Source organism: Acanthochromis polyacanthus, chromosome 7 (assembly GCF_021347895.1).
Source record: "Acanthochromis polyacanthus isolate Apoly-LR-REF ecotype Palm Island chromosome 7, KAUST_Apoly_ChrSc, whole genome shotgun sequence".
In the NCBI taxonomy this organism is placed as follows: domain Eukaryota; kingdom Metazoa; phylum Chordata; class Actinopteri; family Pomacentridae; genus Acanthochromis; species Acanthochromis polyacanthus.
Genome location: NC_067119.1, coordinates 25,603,761 through 25,620,067, shown reverse-complemented (window position 1 = coordinate 25,620,067; position 16,307 = coordinate 25,603,761). Strand labels below are relative to the sequence as shown.

The 16,307-nt window shown below is 40.5% G+C and overlaps 1 protein-coding gene across 2 annotated transcripts in view; it reads left to right on the top strand.

Moving 5' to 3' along the window:
* The first annotated feature begins 2,758 nt into the window (after positions 1-2,758).
* pdlim2 (PDZ and LIM domain 2 (mystique)) overlaps positions 2,759-16,307 on the top strand; it is a 36,474-nt gene continuing 22,925 nt past the window's right edge. Inside the window, exons 1-3 of one of the 2 annotated variants that reach the window (XM_051951076.1) lie at positions 2,759-3,137; positions 12,062-12,190; positions 14,127-14,278. In XM_051951076.1, the coding sequence (XP_051807036.1) occupies positions 12,098-12,190; positions 14,127-14,278 (245 nt within the window). In that variant the 5' untranslated portion in view covers positions 2,759-3,137; positions 12,062-12,097. The remainder of the gene's footprint in view (positions 3,138-12,061; positions 12,191-14,126; positions 14,279-16,307) is intronic. The other variant, XM_051951075.1, reaches the window with a different exon arrangement.

Genomic DNA, 16,307 nt, shown 5'->3' with positions numbered 1-16,307 from the left:
GCAACTTGTGTTCATGTGCTGTTTTTCAACGTGACAATATTGTCAGCATCACAAAAGCAGACTGAATAGTTATGCTGCATCACACTGGACTTTGTAGGTACACCTAATAAAGGTAACACTGGTATAAATAGCAGTGTATGCATGTTATACTGATGTTTTATTAAAATATGGAATTTCACAAAACAAACAGTACATACACATGCTCACATTCCCCTAAATATAATATAAATGTGTAGCAGAGATACTCACAGGTGCACAAGTAAAGCTACAAGCTACTTCTTATTGCCAGGAATAAATATCAGATGTTAACAAAACTGTATTAGCTGTTAGTATTTCACAGATTTAGGTTTAAGATTCATAAAGATCCTCACTGTGAATAGTCACATTGATTGTAAGTGATTAAGAACTGAGATTACACTAGTTCACTAGTTTTGCACAGCAAAAGAAAAAGATACATAAAGAACCCAGTGACTTCAGTGCAGGAGAAGAAAAAAGTCTGAAAGGCCTCCTCTATTTAAATGGAATGAACTATAGAATTAACTACAGCAAAGTTGACCCTTTTTAACTTCTTATAAGAACTGTATGAAATTGTGCTTTTTGTTTGTGTTGTTGACAACAGGGTAGTTTAGTTGCAAATAGTGATATCATGTAGTCTGCTGCCCATTTTTTGTAGTCTTTACTGTTTTTAGAGGGACACTGGCTAGTCAGGCTACTTAATGCCAATTTTCACAGCGTTGCATTTATATGATACCAACCAGTTGTCTCATCTGTGACCTCCTCAGAGGCCCCTCTAAAGTGTGGTCAGGGACCACGGAGAGCCCTGAAAGCTCACTGATCACCCCGGATCTGACTGGTGAAGTTCATTCACTGAAACGTCAAAGTCCACTTATCAGTGAGTGCAACTACGGTGTCTGAGTGCAAGTGAAAGCAGCATTAAAAAGATAGCAGCCATATAGTCGATGGCAGCAGTCACTCAGCTGGACAGCCATCGATGAACATCTAAGAAAGCACATAACTCACAGATTATGCCTGTAGTTGATGAAGGGGCACACACAGACCTCTAAACACTGAAGTAAAGTTTAAATTTGTTGCCTTCAGCAGATTGTAGGAGTTTTTTTTTCTCTGTTTGTATTCTATTCAATACCTGCAGCATCAGATAGCAGAAAGGTGTCTCCACAGAGAGCCAGAGAGGTGCACACATTTACGCACAACACAACAAAACAGTAATTTAATAAATTACTTTAAAAATGATATATAATCCCCAACATGGAGACAGGATCAGCCATGATCTAAGAGTAAGTCACACTGTGTACTTTTCTTTACATCAGACAGGAGAGCTGTTTCACACACAGAGTCACAGTCTATCAGCTGGAGATAAATCAGTCCTGAATCCTGAACCCAATCACAGTTGCATTATTATTTTTGTACCACAGAAGTCTGATCCTAACCTCAAAATACTTTTCTATTATATCAAGTTTTCCTCTTTGGGAGATTTTGCCATTTTACTGCAGGATATTTGCTAGGAAATTATTATTATTATTATTATTATTATACATTTTATTTATAAGCACCTTTCCCACAGACACTTTACAAAGAAAACAAATACAACAAAATAGATAAAAAAAACTACACATACAGAATAATGGCATTTATAGAATCTTGAACAGGTGAGTTTTGATTCTGGTTTTGAAAAGAGGTAGAGAGTCAATGTTACAGATGTACGGTGGGAGTGAGGTCCAGAGTTCTGGAGCTGAGCCCTCATGGTGCTGAGGGAGGTGGAGGGCATTGTGAGGTTGATGGAGGAAGAGGATCTGAGAGAGCGGGTGGAAGAGGCGATGCAAAGGAGATCAGATATATATGGAGGGGTGAGGTTGTGGATGGCCTTGAATGTATACAGGAGGATTTTGAAATCAGTTCTGAATTTGACAGGGAGCCAGTGGAGTTGCTGTAGGATGGGGATGATGTGATAAAATGGATGCATTAAAAAACATGGTCTCTCTAATCAGTACAATAAAATAAACTAAAATATGTCATCACACAGCTGGGTATTAAAACACATTTTATATCATACATTACTGTACCTTGATAAAGTCTTATCAGTCTTTCTTGTGGGTGAGATTTTCCCTTTAAATGTATATAGTATGTTAACTGTCAACGTATTAGTTTGTGCACATCACTGTAAAATAAGAACCACAGTTTGACAGTATCTGCAGTGGTGACTGGATGGTTGAGGCTGAGAGATACTGAGCAGAAGGTCTGTGGTCCTATGAGCAATCTAATCCTGTCTGCTAACACAGCAGACCCCAAATGGGACATGTGGTGCTGTAATGTGTTTTTATAAATAAAAACTTCTCCCTCTATGTGATTTCTCATATTTGCACAGTTGTCAGCTAGCTTCTATGCTACAACAGCATGACAGTATTCCTGAAATAAGACTTTCAGTAGTTCACCTGGACATGCCTTTGTAAAATGTCTAGAGGCTCCTCTGAGTGTTTGCTGTCAGTGTTTCGTGGCTTTTCATTTCTTTATTTGACATTAACTGGTTGAGTTCAATCAAACTGGATGTCTAATTAGCTACCTGCGAACACCTGTGATGCACGTGCACGCACCTTAATCAGTCCTCTGCGTGGAGCTGCTTTACTCCGCTACCGTCAGCAGGTGGCGCGTGGACACACAGCGCAGCCGCACTGTGTCTCTTTTTTTTTGATAAATGGTTCAATTATCACCGCGGCACCCTCCCTTCCTCACCCCTCCTCGCCTCTCCTTTCCTCTCCTCCCTCCTCCGACACGCCTCGGTTTGCTGCTTCTGTCAACCTCCCCCTCGTTATTTTTTTCTTTATTTTGGTAACGGCACATGGCACCGCGAGCTCGTCCCGGTGCTTCCACTGCGCGCGCAGCCACAGGTGGTGTTCATGCGTGCCATCTTAACATCTGCCACACCAGAGGAGACGACAGGGACTAACAGAGCTCCACCACCGCTGTCCTTCACTGCTGCTGTACTGACAGAAGAAACCCGTAAAGCTGCTTTCTGCTTTGTTTTGGATTCTGCTGCTTCAGGCTGAACTGAGACCTGCTGGGTGTGAGAGAAGTGTTTTTGTCGAAGGGCGCGCAGAGACTTAACAGGTGTCCCCACCTTGGTGAGTGAAGATTAACTCGTTTGAAGTGTCTCGACTCATAAAAAGCTCCATCCAACTCAGAGCTATGAGTATTATTATCTTCACACCTCAGTAAATCAAAAGTGAACTTCACTGATGGCTTTTTGTTGGGGTGACAGCACAACTCTGTCAGTTGTGTGTTGTTTTAATAACAGATACTGTGAGTCATCGTAAGTTTATAGTTTTATTGAGAGTCCAGTTCATTAAAAGTGTGGTAACTGTCTTGCAAAACTATGGTTTATGCTAGACGTGCGCAGTTAAAGAGTGCACCACCCTGATATAAGCTGTTCTGACTAATGGTCCATGATAAGAGTGGAAATTGGAAGTCAGTCTAACCGACTAGAACAACTGAAGCCCACACAGAGAGCAGCTTCCAGCCCCTACCGACGACTTTCCATCCCTCCTGTATTCAGGAGAGCAGGGAAGGTTATTTTTGCCCATGAAACGGTCATTGTGATTTGTGGAGGGGCTGGACCAGGTGCAGCTTCAGGAAGCTCCAAGTCTGTGTTTATGTCCCATTAGTCCAAGTGCTGAGGCTGTTATCTTGTCTCCCCTCTTAAAGTGTCCTGTTCAGGGTGATGGCTCTGCATTGACATGTCCACTTAAGTTCAACTCTCTCTGTTTCTTTTTAAGATATCTAGACTCAGCAACTAATTCCTCCACTTCACCTAGAGTGTTAGAGAAATTGACCTGTCTGTGAGTTTAACAGATGTGAAACTACTTGACAGAGGATAATCTAGAACAGTCAGTGAAACCATCGTGTTCTCAAATCTGAAATGCCTGCTGTTTGTATGCATTTTCCATTGTGACTGTGCCCAGCTGCCTTTCATGTGTTTGCTCTACCTACCCTCCTCTTATTCTTTGTGTTTGTTTCCTCTTGAGAGAACACTCAAGCAGGATAAAAACCGTCCAGGAACCAAAAACAGACCACTGTAATTTTGGACAGAGCAAAGCAGTAGCTCTTCAAGAAAACAGAGAAAAGGCCAGCTCGTTACGCTCTGCCTCAGAAGGACTTTTGTGTTTGTTTTACAATTGCATTGAGGTTTTAACTGGAGCATTTGAATATTTTAGTCTTTCTGCTAAATACTACTGTGTTGCTGTAATGTTTTATATTTTGTTCAGCTCCTAGCAGCTTTTCTCTGTCACAAACACACATGAAAGAAGTCAGCATTATCTGGTTAGTCTGAAAGATGAAAGTGTTTTTTTGGATCCTGTCTCACAGAACTGTGGTTTTCAGTTTTAGCTGAGGCAAAGCTTTTGAAATGAGGATTTGGCTGGTGTTTCTCTCACTTTACATCAAGCATTACTGAAACTTTGTGCAGCAAAGGGTGTTTCTGACTGTACCAAAAATGTTTCTCAAGCCTCAAAACTGTTTTCTGAAAGGTGCACGCTTGCAACAGTGTATTCTGAGTATGTCAGAGGATGTGGTGAACTGATCTGACTGTTGAATCTGTTAAGAGTGAACATTAGCAACGTGATCACCCAGTGATAGTGCAAAGAGGGATAAGTGGAGCCAGTAACAGCATCCTTGTCTTGTTACAAATCTGACTAACAGTGGACCCTAATGTAGCAGTGCTGTAGTAAACTGATGAAGGAATGTCAGAAAGGGATGACTGATAATGTTAGACGGCCTTTTTTCTACTCCATTACATAAGATTACACAATGCTATTAAGATTAGGATGAAACTCACACCCTTAAAAGCTTTCTCACTAAAAAGGGAGTAACCCACAAAAATTACAGGTATGTTTTATTCCGTGATTATTTTGTTGACACATGCACTAATACAGCTCGTGCCCGTGTGCAACAATACAGAAGCTCTACAACCAACACCCATTTTGACATTTGTTGTTGTTGTTTGATAGTTTTCATCTCCCTAGTGACGGCAGCTATATCTGACCAAATGGGTGTGATTTGGAGAATGTACAGAATGTAATTTCCCTCTACTCAATCCAGGGAGAGGCTTTCTATTGCATTCTTCTTCTTTTTAATCAGTGGGTGTGTGTGTGTGTGTCCAGGTAGGTGCCGACCTGTTAGTGCACTGGGTGACACACAGGTTAAAGTCAACAGCGGACTGCATCACTCACACACTACTGTGGAAACTTCACACTGGTGTATGGCAACCAGTGAGAGCCTCCTGTGTGTGATTCATACCAGGAATATTCCCCTGAAGCCACAGTGGTTCATCTAAGACAGTGGTTCATCTAAGCTCAGCCAGAACTTTCAGTTGACTGAATGCGTCTGCTATGTACATCAGCCATTCTTTCAGTATCAGCTTGTTGGAGACCCAGTGCTTGTTCATTTTGATCCAGTGGATCTTGGCACAGAGTTGAAGGAGAAGGAAAACAGTCTGTTAAGCACTCCGGTGATTCAGGGAGAAGTGAAGAGCTGATCTAGGTGTCCAGGTATTCCTGCCAGACGTTATATCAGATAGAGATAGATCTACTTAGCTCATCTAATGTCATACAGTTGACATGAATGTTTGATTTCCAATGCAGTACTTGTGGCAACAACTTGTTTTCCCAAATGTTTCATTCCCTAGAATAAATGAGGTGCTAATTCTCAGGAATAGCTTTAATGATGGGTTCCAGCATATATTTACAGGTTGGCCATTTCACTGCTCCACTTTATCAACATTTCTTTTCAGTGTTGTTTTTGTAAAATACGTCTTGTAACTATTAAATACCAACGTAACTGTCAGCATGATGTGCTGGTTGCCATAACGGTGTTGTGGTGACATGCAGATCAATGATAATTACTCGTCAAGAATGAGTCATCATGATTCTTTCAACACTCTAGTGAATTTACACATGCAATTTCAGACTTGTATTAACAAGTTTCACTCATTAAGTCTCCAATTACCCATAACTGCACATTATGGCAAACATGCTAAAAGGCAGATTGCACATTGGTTAGGTGTTACTGTGCAACACCGCAGCTTATTTGTATGAGTGAAAGAAGTCTTGAAACTTCTGCTATACTACTGTTTATTAAACTTTATTCAATCTTTAAAAAGTAGCATCAACTATCGGTTATATCAGAAATTTGTAGAGAATCAAAATCATGTTAATTTTTCTAATAATGATGTCTGGTATTAAATATTGTAAATGGAGTGCAAACTGCAAATTTAAAAGCCGTTTTATCAATTAAACTTTACAAGCTTTCTACAAGTTGGAGCAGTGAGTGTTAAATATATTATGACGGAGGGCCGGTTCTCCCCCTTCATAGCTCTCCTATATGTTTTTGCCTGAAGGTATCATCTCTCAAAGATGTGACAAGTGCCAAAAGGCCCTGAACATATAGCGTGTACATGGCAGGCTGGAACTTCACCCAGAGCGCAAGAATGTCCCTGTGGAAACTGAAATACAATGAAGTAATTCCTGAGTTCGTTATGTTTTTCTCATCAACCTTGCCACCTCAAAGTGTGCACAACAACAGTACTGAGATTTGAGTCTCCCAGCAAAATTAATCTTTATTTTTGTTTGCCTAATGCTACTAATATTTTGTGCCAGTGCATAACATTTGAAGATAGTGGACCCCCTAATTAGACTTTTGATTCGTTGGACATTGAGTGTCGTCTATCATATACTACTACAGCTTTTTATTGAAGCAGTAATAAAGTGTTTGAGGTTTAGCAGCTGTGAAACACAGAGGGGTCTACCGCTCCAATTCTGTGGTGTAGGACACTTGGCCATCTTTTAGAGCTTAAGGGCCCTGTCCACACCTGGTGTCAGCACCGTTAAATACCAGAGCGACAGTCACACGTGAATACTTCATGCTTTATTGATAAGCTTTTGATGTAATGGGATGAATGAGATCTTGGGAAACAGCCAACAGTTATTTTCATTATTGAGTAATCAGCTGAAAAAATCTTGATTGATGGGACAAACCAGATCACACTTCCTAAAACCTAAGTTACTGACACGTTTTGTCTGAATAACAGTCAGAAACTTCAAGATATTTAGTTCATTATTATAGAAGACAAAGAAAAATGGAACAGTTGTAAATTTCATTGAGTTTTATGAACTTGAGTTAGGCAATGTTTGATGTTTTTTGTGTTTAAATTGACAAAGCAGTCAATTAAACATTGAAATAGTTTCTGATTATTTGTTTAGAGTAACTAGCTGACTAATCAACTAATCATTTTAGTGCTAAAAATATTAGTAGAGCCATTGATTGAACATAGATGAAACTTAAAACCTGGTTTGCAGTCTTTCCTTCCTGTGTTGCCATGGTTTTGCACAACAGCAGGGCTCTTCCATACACATACAGAGCAGACCAAATATAATAACTAAAATAGACTTTGCTTGAGTTGATGATGAGAGAGCTCGTTATTCATGCGTGCAGCATAATTATACAGTAACCGAGATAAGAGCAATTTGTCAAACACCTGTTGAATGAGCAGATAAACTTACAAATATATGATATCGTAGACTGCTCAGTTCTCCCCAGTCAAGTCCATGCCTCTTTCACTCATGACACTGGTGTGTTTTATACTTGACAAACTCATTTGCAAATTGTTGAAAACAAGCGATAATAAACACTGAACGAGTCAACCTTAGCTGAAAAACAACTTCTATTACAGTTGCAAAAATTACTTTGTTAGCCTTTTGGAATTGCCAGGACTTCTGCATTGATTCCTCCTAAACTGGGATCAGAATTCATCAAAGTCAGTTACAGACGGACACAATCTGACTAATTTTTTGCATTTTTCATGCCTCGATTGAAAACATTGAGCAATGACTCTCAGTACAAACTTGAAATAGTAAGTGAAGTTTTGAATTCGGTAACTCTTAGAAATTGCTTCAGCAGCAACGTCCTCTGTTAGATGTTTTCTGTAGTTGTTTATGAGATTGGTCCAAAATCACCCTCATTATTTAGCCATTCTTCCCTGCAGAACTTTTCTAGTTCATAAATATTTCTTGGATATCCTGGCTCAGCAGCCTTCTTCTGGTCATACTAAAGTATCTCTGTTGGGTTAAGTTCAGGACTCTAAACATGAACATGAATTTTCTTATTTTTCAGCCAGGCTCTTGTTTGTTTACTTGCTTGCTTTGCATCATTGTCTTGTTGCATCAGTCAACCTCTCCTAAGCTTCAGGCCATGGACTGCTGCCTTGATGTCATCTTGTAAGATATCTTGTATTCAAGCATCCAGATCCACAGGTTCAGAGCAGCCCCAAATCATATTGTTCTCTCTACCATGTGTTACAGCTGAGATGAGGTTTTTGAGCTGGTGTGCAGTATCTTCCTCTCCTCCAAACACATACATGACATTTTTGGAGAGCTGTGTTTTCTGTCTTTTAACACCATTCTTCTCCAAGACCCATGAATAAAGATTTAAGCAACTTGTAGAGATTTCTGTAGATGTTTGTCTGTTACCCTTGAGTTTTTTTTCACCTCTTTTCGAGCTTTCAAAATCTCCCATTTCTCTGTTTGTCTTATTATGGACTGATGAACATCTAGGTCTCTAGAAATGCTTTTGTAGCCTTTGGGTGTCTCTTCAGTGCTTCTTTTGAGGTTCTGTGAATTCTGTTGTGATTGAGACCGGATCTAAACTGGACTTTGTCTGCATTTATTTTATAGGAAATGGCATCTCTATAATCTGCAAATCCAATCTCATTCCCTGAATTGGAACACTGTATTCCAAGCAGCTTTGGGAGAAGCTGTTTGCACAGATCTTTACCAACCTTTTTAAGCTGGACTGTTAATAATTAGCCTGTATGTTCAATGAAGGCAATTAGTTTAGTCAGATTGTGATTTAGGTCAGATTACATTCCTATAGTCAATAGAAAAACCCTGGTAATTTCAAAGGTTTTATATACTTTTCTGTGCATCTGTAAGTAGATATATTAAACTCGCAGCTGAGTATGTTAGCTAATAGAGAAACCTGTCTTGCAATGATGTTGCCTCTTGTAGTATTACACACTTGACACTTTGCTGGTTGTTGGTATGCAGGTAAGCCATAAACCTGTCTATTGTGTTAGTCGGAAGTGAGCATATTTCACTGTAGCTACAGTTCCATCCTCCTCATGCTGACCTCCTGCTGTGCAGCTGATGCTGAATGCAAGCCATAGAAATGACTTCATGACTAGAATTCCTCTCATTGTGTGGGGCGTGTTGAATTGTGCTGCCAATTTGGAGTGGCAGCAAAAGCAGCTAGATGTCACCAGAACAGAATTCACCTTTTATGTATATTGGCACCTGCCCAACAGTATGTTTGTGGGATAGGGAGGTCCCATCAAACTGTGTTCAGCACTTTGCTTTATGTGAGCAGCAGTGCAGTCTCTTAACAGCTCATCAGTGGCCAATTAAAGGCAGAGCATGAGTGTGCCACTTATCCTCACGACCACAATGACTTGTTTTTCTTCTCCGCTGTTTGTTCTGTGCCACATACTTTCACCATCCTTTCTCCTTGACGTTATCCGCCACCAGTAGCATTTTTATGATGCTAATGGTGAATCTTTACACAGGGACTTAGCAGGGTGCTCAGCCGGTAATCGCCGCTCTATAGGAGAAGCTGCTGAGGCTCATGGAACTAATTGACACCCCCAGAGGCTGGGAAAGTTTTGGGCAGCTACTCCCTGTCATTATCACAACTGCACTTATTTCTGGAGGCCACAGCAATTAAGAGACCCTAATGATGGTGAGCCCAGTAACCCTGCTAATTGGCCCAGACTGTTAATGAGTAACTAGGTCTGCACTGATTGTTTCAAATGCTTGTGGAATGTGCAGATGATGAAATGGGCCAGTGTTTGGAGGGATTCAGGGGAGTAACGTGGCTGATGTCCTAGATTCGCTCTGCTTGGGTCTGTGATTTCTGTTTGTCCCACTTGATCCTCATATTTTCAGTGTCTTTCATAACTGCATTACATAATTATGTAATCATTGACAGGAATGTGTTGATTCCTTTATAGAAATGCTAAATAAGTTCATCATTTACATTTCTGTTGGTCTCGATTGCTCATTACATTTTCAAGGTCTTTGATTATAATATCCAATTATGTAATCAGTGACAGGAATTTATTACTTACTTTATGGAGATATTGAGTCATCATCATTTACATTCCACTTGGCTGGCCAGTGTGTGTATCAGTGTGTGTACAGTGTTGTATAATGTAGCTAACTTTTTATTTATCGCCACTCGTTAACCCTGAATTCACTGACACACTCAGTCTTTAATCTGAGCTGTGAAAGACTGACTGACAATATCTGCTTAACTTCTTTCTGCTTCCGTGTCTTTGATTTTTCTCTGAACTAAAGTAAAATTACAGTTAAACACAAACCAATGTATAGTTTGTCCTGAAAAACATATCCATTGTTTTGCTAAGGAAAGTTTACAGTCAGCCGTAAGGTGTAGGTTCTGCATTTACTTTCAGAGGCTGATGCAACTCTGAGCTTTGTTTGCTGTGAGTTAAGAAACGGATGAAAATAGTCTTGGTGAGGATGTTTTTCACCTTTTTAGGAGTAGCAGTCTATACTTAAAATGGCTTATGTCATCATCTAAATAAATGCTGCTTTTCTTGCAGCAGCTGTGTGTGTGTGTGTGTTGTTGATGTGTTTATGAACCTGCAAGCGCTTATCTCTTCATCACATCATCGCACCACAGAGCTCTGTGTCTCCACATGCAGTCGTACAACAGATGAGGTGTGTCTACAGCAATTAAAAAGTCTAAGTGAAGTCGCGGGAGATCACAGGTTACTGTTAAAATCGAAAGAAACATCGCCATGGCTGTTTTAATGCTGTAAAAACTGCTCTGCTTGGGTTGTATCCTTGTCCCTCCCAATAGATGAATGATTATTGAGAATGTGTTTTATAGATGTAACATCAGAGCCTTGTTGTGTAACCCATCTGATGGGCCTTTAGTGTCTTGCTGATAAGGATTTTATCATCTCGTCACTTATACACAGAAAGACATCACAGAGTATCTAAGTAATTAAAGCTTTGCATGTTGTGGATCTGTTTCTCATCCAGCCTGTCATGTAGCTCTTTAGATTTGTCATGGATAAAGGCTTAAATCTTGAGGCTCATTTTAAAATATGATAGTCAGTGCTCACTATCAAAACGACAAGATTAATCTTATTCAGGAATTTGTTCCAAATAGGTAAATGAGAGGAGAGAATAGCTGATGTCTGGTGTTACTTTTTGGTTTGTTCGTGTTTTAGTATTGCAGTAATGGAAAAGCTGTGACATGGCTTCACTGTGCTTTGGCATCTCCACAGTTTTGAATTTCAACTCAAGACTTATTACAGTATTAGACTTAAAATTCACAACAGACTTTGTGGAGAGCAGAATCTGTAAATAATCATCCAAACTGTAACTACACAAATATAAAATATCCACTGTAGAGCTGCAGATTACTAAACAAATCTGAACAGTTACACATGTTTATTTATGTAGTCGGTTCTCATATTCATGTCCTAAAGGGCTACCATACTGGATATCATATCACACTACACCACTGTATGCTTTATACATATACATTAAACTTAGTAGTTACACGTAACCACATTGAAATGTTTAGCTTCTTGTACACTGTACTTGCATGAATTTTTGTTTGTTTTTGTTTCCCTTGTCTTGAAAGAGCATTTGGATTTAATGAAACTCGTCAGCTCTGCAGGCACTTTAGCAATGTTAGTCATGTGTCTTTGGTTTCAGATTCTTCCCATTCCTATTTGATGTGGTTGCACAATCCATGTCAAGGGGACTTAGGCCAGTGGAAGTGAAGTGCTGCTGGAGATGAAAGGCAGCTTATGCAAATGTTCACTGTCTTCACCTGTTGATCCAATATCAAGCCTGGCTAACAGAAACATGTGACTTTTGCTGAAAACGTTCAGCCATGCACGCGTTTAGGTCCAACGTATTACTTTTAATTAATGTTACGTTCCCTGTGTTTCTTTTTTCCCAAGGTTTTCACGAGAGTGTGTGCTGATCTGATCACTGTGATGGCGCTAACGGTGAACCTGATTGGTCCTTCACCATGGGGCTTCAGAATATATGGAGGAAGGGACTTCAAGAAAGCCATAACTGTATCAAAGGTAGTCATCAACAGCAGCCCTGCTGTTCAGCCTTGTCACACCTTAACACCATATCCTCTGTTTTTGTCAAAACACTGTCTATAATGGATTGTCATGTAAAGTCAACTTCCCACTCACTACGTCTCTTTTCTTGCCTTTGTTTATGTTCGCTGCTGCTTCATACCTATTTCCTTGACTACTGAACCCATTAGAATAGAGTGGAAGTACACTGCATTAGAAGGAAACCACTGATTACAGTAACAGTGGAAGTTGAGGTGGGAGGTTAGGGGTTCCTGAGTGTAGGTTTGTGTTTCTGCACTGCAGCCCGTGCATTACCACGTGCATCAGTAAAATTTGTACTTTAGCACGTGCATGTTGTTTTACTGATCACATTTTCCCAGTCATAATTTAAAAAAAGAGCGAGAAGGAATTGAAGAAACGGAAATGTTGCCACTGTCAGCAGACAGTGTGCAGTAAACACCAGGAAACCTTGCTGAGACTAACTTCGGCATGCCAGACACCCTGTTCTGCCCACTTCACATCCTGATCCTACATCACCGTCTCAGACTGGGTTTTTTTTTCCTTTTCGGTGAGACTCCCCCAGTAGCTCCTCAGACCATAAAGAATAAATTGCAGCAAAGTCATGGCAGGATACCAATGCTTCAAACTGCTGGAGTTCTAAGCTCTTTCAACTTCAAAAGACTTTATTGTATCAACCTACGTACAGCTACTATTAGAAAAACAGGTCTGCTCATGAGTCATGGACTTAAGTCTGATTTTGTTACTGCTATCTAATAAACAAAACCAGCATGTTTGCTTGTGTTATATATGAAATGGGTTCCATGAGGTAGCAGCGATCCCTGCTGAAACAGAAACTTCATCACTCACAGCTTGTCTCACCCGGCGCCGTCTCCATTGGCAGTTTAGCAGCCGTAGTGTTGAACCATCTGAAGTGGCTGGCGCTTGGCATGGAGATGACTTGGATGCCCTCTTTTATTCCTGTTGGCCTGAAAGATAGCTTGTGCTTGTTTCTATTGGGCACAGACCCTTGCAATAGAACCTTAACTGATCTTAGTTTATGTGAAACCAGGCGTGTCCTGATCAGAAAAGGCACGCACTATTGTGAGTCACCACAGCAACCCTTAATTGCCTCTCTAGTGGGCCCACAGACATGGCACCTCTGCCCTCATGCTTGGCTAAGCTGACTCACAAACAGCCTGTTGACTGGCTTTGCATCCATTTTCCTCTCAAAGGGCAGGAAAGAGACTTTCATCCTCACTGATTGGCTCTGTGTATTTTGTTTTGCATTCTTTGTTTTATTGCCTCTCTCTGGTTTTAATTGTGAGGCGAGCAGTGTTTGTGGCAAATGTCATACTTCCTTCTAAAGTTTTAGCAGTTGCAGCATCAACCTCCTTATTTTGGCTTCTCTTTAGTAGGCCTGTGTGTTGGGCGTGTATGCTTGAGACACAGAGTGGTGGTGTGGACGTTATGTTTGGACCCATTAGTGTGGAATTCCCTCTGATGTGGTGGTATAGCATTGGCTTTGACATGCGGTGAGGCTAGTTGCAAAGGTCAGACCCAGTCAAACCATCAAGTAGTGTGACACTAATGATTTTTCCCCAAGGGTGTCATGAATCTGTCCGCTATTGACCGGGACTGTCTTGTTCCATGTGTCTGTAAGATAGCAATCCTGTGGTGTCTGTTGGTGTTTACTATGAGTACTCCAAGTTTTAGTGAAAAAGATTCACATGAAGAAAGTGATAAAAGATTGAAAGATTCAACACCTTTTCTCGTTTGCACATTTGTTAATGCTGAATGTCAATCACTGACAAATTGTCAACACAGTCATAAGATACCGAAGAGTCTGTGCTTGTTAGATGGATCGCCTCTACAGATTGTTATTTTCAAGACCTGGGGCCAGTAGGACCTAACTGCAGCTCATTCTTCTGTTAAACAGGTCAATGGGGGCAGCAAGGCAGAGAAGGCAGACCTGAAACCTGGTGACATTATCTTGGAGATCAATGGAGAAAACACGGCTGACATGCTGAATGTGGAGGCCCAGAACAAGATCAAGAACTCAACGACTCATCTGCAGCTGGCGGTGGAGAGGTATACCGGCATGCAGTTCTGATGTTAAACTAGTACTACAATGATACTTAGTTTTATTTTGAGAGATTTGTGTCTGTCTGGACTTGCGTACTTTAAATACATACAAGACCGTATAGTCTCCCATATGAATATCTTACATGTCCCTAATTTTCTGTGTCTGTGCCAAGACCAAAGTCCCCACAGCTTCCATCTCTCTTTACACTGTTTTTAACTCCACCATGCAAGCACTGTGCAAACAAAACAAGTGATTGTAATCAGGGGAAATGCCAACATGTATGAGAGCCACACTGTTCCCTTCCCTGGTCCTCCTTAATAAACCTTGTTTTGAGATCTGCCAAGACCTTGTTTGGATGACAAGGAGTTGGCTACTGTAAAGCTTTTCCTTTATGCCACGACTGCACTTGGCTGGCATTTTGATTAAAGGTCCTCCCTAATTCTTATTTCTTGTCACTGTCCCCCCCCCCCCCCCCCCCCCCCCCCCCCCATGACTTTCTCTCTTTTTTTGAGTCTTTTTGTCTTATTGCAGACAGACACACACAAACACCCTCATGCACATACTTCCTCCTTAGATGTCCTAGGTCCTTGTGAGTGAATTTTTCCCTTCTGACCTCACGTCTCCATCCAAGCCAGAAACAACACCATTACTCCTTGCCTGCCCAGAACAATGCCACTGTGTAGCTCTATCGGGTTTTTAATCTCACTCTGTTTGCTGTCAGTGGTTTTCAGCACCAACACTCTTACTTATCTCACAGACTCCCATCTTAATGCTGTTCATCAAGCATAATAACTACTTCAATTCTATCTAAGCTCTCAAGAGGATGGTATCACAGACCTGTAGCGTTTCATTTGTTCCTTGCTTAGTTATGAGCACTTTTTTTTCAGCTCAACATCTGGTTGGCAGTTTGTCCTCATCAAACCAGCAGTGATGTGGGTACTGGCTGTCGTCACACAGATGGTGTTGCCCACTGGAGGAAGCTGGCATCAGCCGATCCTCAGAATAGAAAAGGGTTGTTTTTTAGCTGTATCAGCACCTTTAATACTGAAGTGGTGTTTTATTGTTGCTGTGTCCAACAATTCATTCACCCGAGCCTTTGCTAACTAAATATACTTTCAAATGTCAACAACCTCACTATTTGCTTTTGTTTACAAGTTCTTGTTTGGACTTCATTGTTCATTGATGCTTTGTGGGTGAGGTCATGTTGACCTAAGTGCATGCCGCCCTGTGATCTTATTGCCTTCTCTAATGAAGCCTTTAGAAGAACTCCAGGGCATTTGGTGGAACAGATATGCCAGCACAGTGTAATTAGTGTAGTTTTGATGCTGACATTCTGGTTATACTTGTGGTTTTGTTTAATTATACTCACATTTGTAAGTTCATGATTTTTTTAATTAAAGTTTTGCCATTTCTATAAAAGTAGAGTTTTTGTGTATAGAAAAATCTAATCCAGTCAGCATTAACGAAACTCAGTCATACCAACAAAATTATCAAAAATGTTTTAATGAGCCAGTCTAATATAGCAGGGATTAGCCTCACCCTAAATACTGGTTTCTACCTTTTGTTTCTTGTGAATTTAAACCTCCTTCAACCCTGGTTGGTTATTCAGTGTTTTATTTCACTCTGAGAATGAAATGACACTCGTACAATGCACATTCTTGTAGGCAGGTTACTCGATAACGGCTGTGAACAGCTAGTATTAGTATAGTAGTAGTCAGTCTCCCATGTCTGTGGTTTGAAGTCACTGTTAGCATTTTTACCACAAATTCTTTTTCTGTAAATGAGATCTGTAACCTCAGGTCAATGGTTATAGTCTAGACACTGATCTGATCACTGATCCAAAACGTTTCTTGCTGCCTAAAGACCCAAACATCCTCTGATGTTCTGACATGCAGTCGTGTCATTAAGTATTTGAACAGAGACAGTTTTCATATCTTTGCCTCTGTACACCACCACAATGGATTTGAAATGAAGTGGTAGATTTCAACTGTAATTCAAGAAGTTTAACAAAAATATTGCATTGACCGCTTTGGA